The sequence below is a fragment of the Scyliorhinus torazame genome, chromosome 20 (assembly GCF_047496885.1).
Source record: "Scyliorhinus torazame isolate Kashiwa2021f chromosome 20, sScyTor2.1, whole genome shotgun sequence".
Lineage (NCBI taxonomy): Eukaryota > Metazoa > Chordata > Chondrichthyes > Carcharhiniformes > Scyliorhinidae > Scyliorhinus > Scyliorhinus torazame.
In genome coordinates, this window is record NC_092726.1 from 27,382,412 (window position 1) to 27,392,849 (window position 10,438).

General features: G+C 54.7%; 1 protein-coding gene across 1 annotated transcript in view; it reads right to left on the reverse strand.

Moving 5' to 3' along the window:
* The window catches only part of LOC140397019 (prosaposin-like), a 35,019-nt gene extending 26,386 nt beyond the window's left edge, over positions 1–8,633 (reverse strand). Inside the window, exon 1 of the mRNA XM_072486052.1 lies at positions 8,567–8,633. Within this exon, the coding sequence (XP_072342153.1) occupies positions 8,567–8,609 (43 nt within the window). The 5' untranslated portion in view covers positions 8,610–8,633. The remainder of the gene's footprint in view (positions 1–8,566) is intronic.
* Positions 8,634–10,438: the final 1,805 nt, after the last annotated feature.

Consider the following 10,438-nt stretch of genomic DNA (forward strand, 5'->3'; position numbering starts at 1 on the left):
GACTAGGCCGCATCCCTCTTGGTCTGTGCCACATCAGCCAGTGACTAGGCCGCGTCCCTCTGGGTCTGTGCCACATCAGCCAGTGACTAGGCCGCGTCCCTCTGGGTGTGGGCCACATCAGCCAGTGACTATGCCGCGTCCCTCTGGGTCTGTGCCACATCAGCCAGTGACTAGGCCGCGTTACTCTAGGTGTGGGCCACATCAGCCAGTGACTAGGCCGCGTCCCTCTGGGTGTGGGCCACATCAGCCAGTGACTAGGCCGCCTCCCTCTGGGTGTGGGCCACATCAGCCAGTGATTAGGCCGCGTCCCTTTGGGTGTGGGCCACATCAGCCAGTGACTAGGCCGCGTCCCTCTGGGTCTGTGCCACATCAGCCAGTGACTAGGCCGCGTCCCTCTGGGTGTGGGCCACATCAACCAGTGGCTAGGCCGCGTCACTCTGGGTCTGTGCCACATCAGCCAGTTACTAGGCCGCGTCACTCTGGGTGTGGGCCACATCAGCCAGTGACTAGGCCATGTCCCTCTGGGTGTGGGCCACATCAGCCAGTGACTAGGCCGCGTCCCTCTGGCTATGGGCCACATCAGCCAGTGACTAGACCGCATCCCTCTGGGTCTGTGCCACATCAGCCAGTGACTGGGCCGCGTCCCTCTGGGTGTGGGCCACATCAGCCAGTGACTAGGCCGCGTCCCTCTGGGTCTGTGCCACATCAGCCAGTGACTGGGCCGCGTCCCTCTGGGTGTGGGCCACATCAGCCAGTGACTAGGCCGCGTCCCTCTGGGTGTGTGCCACATCAGCCAGTGACTAGGCCACGTCCCTCTGGGTGTGGGTTACATCAGCCTGTGACTGGACCGCGTCCCTCTGGCAGTGGGCCACATCAGCCAGTGACTAGGCCGCGTCCCTCTGGGTGTGGGCCACATCAACCAGTGACTAGGCCGCATCCCTCTGGGTCTGTGCCACATCAGCCAGTGACTAGGCCACGTCCCTCTGGGTGTGGGCCACATCAGCCAGTGACTAGGCCGCATCCCTCTGGGTCTGTGCCACATCAGCCAGTGACTAGGCCACGTCCCTCTGGGTGTGGGCCACATCAGCCAGTGACTAGGCCGCATCCCTCTGGGTCTGTGCCACATCAGCCAGTGACTAGGCCGTGTCCCTCTGGGTGTGGGTCACATCAGCCAGTGACTAGGCCGCATCCCTCTTGGTCTGTGCCACATCAGCCAGTGACTAGGCCGCGTCCCTCTGGGTGTGTGCCACATCAGCCAGTGACTAGGCCACGTCCCTCTGGGTGTGGGTTACATCAGCCTGTGACTGGACCGCGTCCCTCTGGCAGTGGGCCACATCAGCCAGTGACTAGGCCGCGTCCCTCTGGGTGTGGGCCACATCAACCAGTGACTAGGCCGCATCCCTCTGGGTCTGTGCCACATCAGCCAGTGACTAGGCCACGTCCCTCTGGGTGTGGGCCACATCAGCCAGTGACTAGGCCGCATCCCTCTGGGTCTGTGCCACATCAGCCAGTGACTAGGCCACGTCCCTCTGGGTGTGGGCCACATCAGCCAGTGACTAGGCCGCATCCCTCTGGGTCTGTGCCACATCAGCCAGTGACTAGGCCGTGTCCCTCTGGGTGTGGGTCACATCAGCCAGTGACTAGGCCGCATCCCTCTTGGTCTGTGCCACATCAGCCAGTGACTAGGCCGCGTCCCTCTGGGTCTGTGCCACATCAGCCAGTGACTAGGCCGCGTCCCTCTGGGTCTGTGCCACATCAGCCAGTGACTAGGCCGCGTCCCTCTGGGTCTGTGCCACATCAGCCAGTGACTAGGCCGCGTCCCTCTGGGTGTGGGTCACATCAGCCAGTGACTAGGCCGCATCCCTCTTGGTCTGTGCCACATCAGCCAGTGACTAGACCGTGTCCCTCTGGGTCTGTGCCACATCAGCCAGTGACTAGGCCGCGTCCCTCTGGGTGTGGGCCACATCAGCCAGTGACTAGGCCGCGTCCCTCTGGGTCTGTGCCACATCAGCCAGTGACTAGGCCGCGTCCCTCTGGGTCTGTGCCACATCAGCCAGTGACTAGGCCGCATCACTCTGGGTGTGGGCCACATCAGCCAGTGACTAGGCCGCGTCCCTCTGGGTGTGGGCCACATCAGCCAGTGACTAGGCCGCGTCCCTCTGGGTAATGGCCACATCAGCCAGTGACTAGGCCGCGTCCCTCTGGGTGTGGGCCACATCAGCCAGTGACTGGGCCACGTCCCTCTGGGTCTGTGCCACATCAGCCAGTGACCAAGCCGCGTCCCTCTGGGTGTGGGCCACATCAGCCAGTTGCTAGGCCGCGTCACTCTGGGTCTGTGCCACATCAGCCAGTGACTAGGCCACGTCACTCTGGGTGTGGGCCACATCAGCCAGTGACTAGGCCACGTCCCTCTGGGTGTGGGGCACATCAGCCAGTGACTAGGCCGCGTCCCTCTGGGTGTAGGCCACATCAGCCAGTGACTGGGCCGCGTCCCTCTGGGTGTGGGCCACATCAGCCAGTGACTAGGCCGCGTCCCTCTGGGTGTGGGCCACATCAGCCAGTGACTAGGCCGCGTCCCGCTCGGTGTGGGCCACATCAGCCAGTGACTAAGCCGCGTCCCCCTGGGTGTGGGCCACATCAGCCAATGACCAGGCCGCGTCCCTCTGGGTGTGGGCCACATCAGCCAGTGACTAGGCCGCGTCCCTCTGTGTGTGGGCCACATCAGCCAGTGACTAGGCCGCATCCCTCTGGGTCTGTGCCACATCAGCCAGTGACTCGGCCACGTCCCTCTGGGTGTGGGCCACATCAGCCAGTGACTAGGCCGCATCCCTCTGGGTCTGTGCCACATCAGCCAGTGACTAGGCCGCGTCCCTCTGGGTGTGGGTCACATCAGCCAGTGACTAGGCCGCATCCCTCTTGGTCTGTGCCACATCAGCCAGTGACTAGGCCGCGTCCCTCTGGGTCTGTGCCACATCAGCCAGTGACTAGGCCGCGTCCCTCTGGGTGTGGGCCACATCAGCCAGTGACTATGCCGCGTCCCTCTGGGTCTGTGCCACATCAGCCAGTGACTAGGCCGCGTCACTCTGGGTGTGGGCCACATCAGCCAGTGACTAGGCCACGTCCCTCTGGCTGTGGGCCACATCAGCCAGTGACTAGGCCGCATCCCTCTGGGTCTGTGCCACATCAGCCAGTGACTGGGCCGCGTCCCTCTGGGTGTGGGCCACATCAGCCAGTGACTAGGCCGCATCCCTCTGGGTGTGTGCCACATCAGCCAGTGACTAGGCCACGTCCCTCTGGGTGTGGGCCACATCAGCCAGTGACTAGGCCGCATCCCTCTGGGTCTGTGCCACATCAGCCAGTGACTGGGCCGTTTCCCTCTGGGTGTGGGCCACATCAGCCAGTGACTAGGCCGCATCCCTCTGGGTCTGTGCCACATCAGCCAGTGACTAGGCCACGTCCCTCTGGGTGTGGGCCACATCAGCCAGTGACTAGGCCGCGTCCCTCTGGGTAATGGCCACATCAGCCAGTGACTAGGCCGCGTCCCTCTGGGTGTGGGCCACATCAGCCAGTGACTGGGCCACGTCCCTCTGGGTCTGTGCCACATCAGCCAGTGACTAGGCCGCGTCCCTCTGGGTGTGGGCCACATCAGCCAGTGGCTAGGCCGCGTCACTCTGGGTCTGTGCCACATCAGCCAGTGACTAGGCCGCGTCCCTCTGGGTCTGTGCCACATCAGCCAGTGACTAGGCCGCGTCCCTCTGGGTGTGGGTCACATCAGCCAGTGACTAGGCCGCATCCCTCTTGGTCTGTGCCACATCAGCCAGTGACTAGACCGTGTCCCTCTGGGTCTGTGCCACATCAGCCAGTGACTAGGCCGCGTCCCTCTGGGTGTGGGCCACATCAGCCAGTGACTAGGCCGCGTCCCTCTGGGTCTGTGCCACATCAGCCAGTGACTAGGCCGCGTCCCTCTGGGTCTGTGCCACATCAGCCAGTGACTAGGCCGCATCACTCTGGGTGTGGGCCACATCAGCCAGTGACTAGGCCGCGTCCCTCTGGGTGTGGGCCACATCAGCCAGTGACTAGGCCGCGTCCCTCTGGGTAATGGCCACATCAGCCAGTGACTAGGCCGCGTCCCTCTGGGTGTGGGCCACATCAGCCAGTGACTGGGCCACGTCCCTCTGGGTCTGTGCCACATCAGCCAGTGACCAAGCCGCGTCCCTCTGGGTGTGGGCCACATCAGCCAGTTGCTAGGCCGCGTCACTCTGGGTCTGTGCCACATCAGCCAGTGACTAGGCCACGTCACTCTGGGTGTGGGCCACATCAGCCAGTGACTAGGCCACGTCCCTCTGGGTGTGGGGCACATCAGCCAGTGACTAGGCCGCGTCCCTCTGGGTGTAGGCCACATCAGCCAGTGACTGGGCCGCGTCCCTCTGGGTGTGGGCCACATCAGCCAGTGACTAGGCCGCGTCCCTCTGGGTGTGGGCCACATCAGCCAGTGACTAGGCCGCGTCCCGCTCGGTGTGGGCCACATCAGCCAGTGACTAAGCCGCGTCCCCCTGGGTGTGGGCCACATCAGCCAATGACCAGGCCGCGTCCCTCTGGGTGTGGGCCACATCAGCCAGTGACTAGGCCGCGTCCCTCTGTGTGTGGGCCACATCAGCCAGTGACTAGGCCACGTCCCTCTGGGTGTGGGCCACATCAACCAGTGACTAGGCCACGTCCCTCTGGGTGTGCTGGAACCTCTGAACTTCTATACCATCGCCTACAGGGGGATGGGCACGGGAGCAATAGGTCAGAAGTTGAGAGCATTGAGGGAGAACCAGGGAATAGGGACAGTGGGGCTCTGAGGCAGAGCAGACAGGGAGAAGTTGCTGAACACAGCTGGTCTGGTGGCCTGAAGTGCATATGTTTTAATGCAAGAAGTATTACGGGTAAGGCAGATGAACTTAGAGCTTGGATTAGTACTTGGAACTATGATGTTGTTGCCATTACAGAGACCTGGTTGAGGGAAGAGCAGGATTGGCAGCTAAACGTTCTAGGATTTAGATGTTTCAGGCGGGATAGAGGGGGATGTAAAAGGGGAGGCGGTGTTGCGCTACTGGTTCGGGAGAATACCACAGCTGTACTGCGGGAGGACACCTCAGAGGGCAGTGAGGCTTTCTGGGTAGAGATCAGGAATAAGAAGGGTGCAGTCACAATGTTGGGGGTTTACTACAGGCCTCCCAACAGCCAGCGGGAGATAGAGGAGCAGATAGGTAGACAGATTTTGGAAAAGAGTAAAAACAACAGGGTTGTGGTGATGGAAGACTTCAACTACCCCAATATTGACTGGGACTCACTTAGTGCCGGGGCTGAGACGGGGCGGAGTTTGTAAGGAGCATCCAGGAGGGCTTCTTAAAACAATATGTAGACAGTCCAACTAGGGAAGGGGCGGTACTGGACCTGGTATTGGGGAATGAGCCCGGCCAGGTGGTAGATGTTTCAGTAGGGGAGCATTTCGGTAACAGTGACCACAATTCAGTAAGTTTTAAAGTGCTTGTGGACAAGGATGAGAGTGGTCCTAGGATGAATGTGCTAAATTGGGGGAAGGCTAATTCTAACAATATTAGGCGGGAACTGAAGAACATAGATTGGGGGCGGATGTTTGAGGGCAAATCAACATCTGACATGTGGGAGGCTTTCAAGTGTCAGTTGAAAGGAATTCAGGACCGGCATGTTCCTGTGAGGAAGAAGGATAAATACGGCAATTTTTGGGAACCTTGGATAACGAGAGATATTGTAGGCCTCGTCAAAAAGAAAAAGGAGGCATTTGTCAGGGCTAAAAGGCTGGGAACAGACGAAGCCTGCGTGGGATATAAGGAAAGTAGGAAGGAACTTAAGCAAGGAGTCAGGAGGGCTAGAAGGGGTCACGAAAAGTCATTGGCAAATAGGGTTAAGGAAAATCCCAAGGCTTTTTACACGTACATAAAAAGCAAGAGGGTAGCCAGGGAAAGGGTTGGCCCACTGAAGGATAGGCAAGGGAATCTATGTGTGGAGCCAGAGGAAATGGACGAGGTACTAAATGAATACTTTGCATCAGTATTCACCAAAGAGAAGAAATTGGTAGATGTTGAGTCTGGAGAAGGGTGTGTAGATAGCCTGGGTCACATTGAGATCCAAAAAGATGAGGTGTTGGACGTCTTAAAAAATATTAAGGTAGATAAGTCCCCAGGGCCTGATGGGATCTACCCCAGAATACTGAAGGAGGCTGGAGAGGAAATTGCTGAGGCCTTGACAGAAATCTTTGGATCCTCACTGTCTTCAGGGGATGTCCCGGAGGACTGGAGAATAGCCAATATTGTTCCTCTGTTTAAGAAGGGTAGCAAGGATAATCCAGGGAACTACAGGCCGGTGAGCCTTACTTCAGTGGTAGGGAAATTACTGGAGAGAATTCTTCGAGACAGGATCTACTCCCATTTGGAAGCAAATGGACGTTTTAGTGAGAGGCAGCATGGTTTTGTGAAGGGGAGGTCGTGTCTCACTAACTTGATAGAGTTTTTCGAGGAGGTCACTAAGATGATTGATGCAGGTAGGGCAGTGGATGTTGTCTATATGGACTTCAGTAAGGCCTTTGACAAGGTCCCTCATGGTAGACTAGTACAAAAGGTGAAGTCACACGGGATCAGGGGTGAGCTGGCAAGGTGGATACAGAACTGGCTAGGTCGTAGAAGGCAGAGAGTAGCAATGGAAGGATGCTTTTCTAATTGGAGGACTGTGACCAGTGGTGTTTCACAGGGATCAGTGCTGGGACCTTTGCTCTTTGTAGTATATATAAATGATTTGGAGGAAAATGTAACTGGTCTGATTAGTAAGTTTGCAGACGACACAAAGGTTGGTGGAATTGCGGATAGCGATGAGGACTGTCAGAGGATACAGCAGGATTTAGATTGTTTGGAGACTTGGGCGGAGAGATGGCAGATGGAGTTTAATCCGGACAAATGTGAGGTAATGCATTTTGGAAGGTCTAATGCAGGTGGGGCATCTTCAGTGAATGGTAGAACCCTCAAGAGTATTGAAAGTCAAAGAGATCTAGGAGTACAGGTCCACAGGTCATTGAAAGGGGCAACACAGGTGGAGAAGGTAGTCAAGAAGGCATACGGCATGCTTGCCTTCATTGGCCGGGGCATTGAGTATAAGAATTGGCAAGTCATGTTGCAGCTGTATAGAACCTTAGTTAGGCCACACTTGGAGTATAGTGTTCAATTCTGGTCGCCACACTACCAGAAGGAAGTGGAGGCTTTAGAGAGGGTGCAGAAGAGATTTACCAGGATGTTACCTGGTATGGAGGGCATTAGCTATGAGGAGCGGTTGAATAAACTCGGTTTGTTCTCACTGGAACGAAGGAGGTTGAGGGGAGACCTGATAGAGGTCTACAAAATTATGAGGGGCATAGACAGAGTGGATAGTCAGAGGCTTTTCCCCGGGGTAGAGGGGTCAATTACTAGGGGGCATAGGTTTAAGGTGAGAGGGGCAAGGTTTAGAGTAGATGTACGAGGCAAGTTTTTTACGCAGAGGGTAGTGGGTGCCTGGAACTCGCTACCGGAGGAGGTGGTGGAAGCAGGGACGATAGTGACATTTAAGGGGCATCTTGACAAATACATGAATAGGATGGGAATAGAGGGATACGGACCCAGGAAGTGTAGAAGATTGTAGTTTAGTTGGGCAGCATGGTCGGCACGGGCTTGGAGGGCCGAAGGGCCTGTTCCTGTGCTGTACATTTCTTTGTTCTTTGTTCTTTGTACAGGGCAATTTAATTATTGTGAACCTAACAGGGTGTGACTTTGTTCGTCTTTTTCCCCAGCCATTACGAATCCGAAAAACAAATAATGACCTTCGAATCAGTAGCTTCTGACCAGCCCCTTAAACTCCCGCAAAGTGAAGTTAGTTATTTTAACAAGAAACTTAAACACACCATCAAATATCTAAATGTGGGCCGTCAGGTTTTGTTGTTGCTGGAAAGTCCCAGCTGCCGACGGCAAAATAATCGAGCAATGGATTGTTCGCAAAGAAAAACACTGTTTTCAGCAGAATTTATTGAACCTACGGATCACCACCTGGAGCGAGAGCCATTCACAACTGCCAGGAGCAGGTCAAGCATGAGATCTGCCTCCCAACATTTTACTCCGATTCCAAACGGGATCGCTGTGAGGTGAACAGGTACGTTTTCCGCTCTGTTTATGTAGCTTCACAGAGTGAGGCACAGAGTCTCCAGGTATCTGTTCACGTCCACCACACAACAGACCCGCTGTGAAAGAAAACATCTTGGCCGGGATTCACCGATATCGCGGCCAATTGTTGACGGCGGCTTCAAAACCGGCGCGAGTGTTGTCGACCTGTCGTGCGCAGAGAATCGCGGCAGAGTCACTGAACACACAGAGGAAACACATTACAACTTTGGATTACAATCTGAGCTGCAACTTCACAAACACTTAAAAGAAGCGAGACAGCAACGTGGAGTGACACACACTGATACTCAGCCCTCTCTCCGAGTACTGGAGAAATACATTTTACTCAGCGGCTGACACCTTACCTGGAAGGGCGAATAACAAGACAAGGAACACAATGGGAGTCATCTCTGCTTCCTTAGTGTACAAACCACACTGACTCTCACTGTTATATAGAAGGAACGACCCTCAGCAAAGACTTCATCGGCCAATTAGAAAATAGTGAGTGTCAAACAAGAAAGTTTCATCCAATAGAAAACATGCCAATATCCACGTCCCTTACTCAAGCCAGCAGATTTATTGCAATGTGCCAGTTCTTAAAGTGGTATTTCCTCCCCGTCACCCTGTTACAATTAAAATTTCACGTTCAAAGGGAGCCACTCTTTAACGTGTTCTCTTTAAAGCCACAAGGTAATTCCGTAACAGCCTCCCCGAACAGGCGCCAGAATGTGGCGACGAGGGGCTTTTCACAGGAACTTCATTTGAAGCCTACTTGTGACAATAAGCCATTTTCATTTCATTTCAGCAGAACATTTTTCCATTGGAATGTTTCCTGTGTTCACTTTCTCACTCCCATCCAACATCACCAGCAATAAAAACCATTGAGTTATACGTGATTCAGAGAGCGAGGCCCAGCTTCCTACATGTGATACTCAACATGAACAACAGTAGCATTTTTTAGAAGAGGTTTTTAATCTTCCATCTTGCCAGAATCCATTCTCGGGATTTGGAGGCAAATGTTCAAAACCATTCCTTTCAAAAACTGCTGATGTTTATTGGCCGCTGACACCTGGGCACCTTCGCACTGCTCGCCTGGTACCTTGGCGAGAGGCAATGCCAGGCTAGCAGGGACACTGCTAGGGTGCCAGGTTAGCAATGCCTAGTAGCCGTGGGTAAGAAGCTGTTCCTATGTCTGGATGTGCGGGTCTTCAGACTTCTGTACCTTCTGCCTGATGGAAGGGTCTGGGAGAAGGCAGTGCCTGGGTGGGAGGGGTCTCTGATAACGCTGTCTGCCTTCCTGAGGCAGCGACAGGTGTAGACAGAATCAATGTGCGGGTGGCAAACTTGCGTGATGCGTTGGGCACTGCAGGCACTTAGAAACAGCCCGCCAAACATGCCCGAAACGGGACTCTGTTTTGTCTGTTCAAGCCCCACTCCAGAGATTCAAGCACAGTAATCAGACTGACACAAGTGTGCTATTGACTGGGCTGCTGAAAGTGTCTTTCCAGTGAGACATTCAACAGACAGAAATCTTCCTGTCTTGCTACTTTGAAGAACATGAGGACAGTTAATCCTGACGTTCTGGCCAATATTTAGAACTGAGACGACATCAGAGAGAAAAAAAACATCCAGATATTTGCTTGCTGTTGTTTGTTGGAGCTTGCTGTGCACAAATTGACTGCGGCGTTCCCTACATTCAAAACAGTGTCGACATTGAATCATAGACATTTGCAGCATGGAAGAAGAGGTCTGTTCGTTCAACACAGAAGATGGTCATGATCTGGAATGAGTTACCTGAAAGGGTGGAATCGATTGCAACATTCAAATAGCGATTAGACGTGTCCATCAAGAGAACTAGTTTGCTAGGTTCAGAGCAAAGAGCTGGAATGCGGAAATTGGACCGTGCGTTGGATGGGCTGAATGGGCTGCCTCTGTGCTTCAAGATTCTACGATTCTCTTTGATTGTCCCAGGAAATAACAGAGAAGTTTGATGAAGGTTGTGTGGAGGGTGTCTCGATGAACATGCAAAAGATGTCCCGTAAAGCGCTACACGATCGACGTGAGCAAATTAAAGCCTGTGGAACTGAAGGTTTTTTCACAAAATAATTCAGGAGATGTGGGCGTTGCTGGTTGATAGAATTCATTGCCCTTCCCTAATTGCCATTAACTGAGTGGTTTGCTGAGCCATTTCAGAGGGCATTTCAGAATGAACCACATTGCTGTGGGTCGAGTCACAT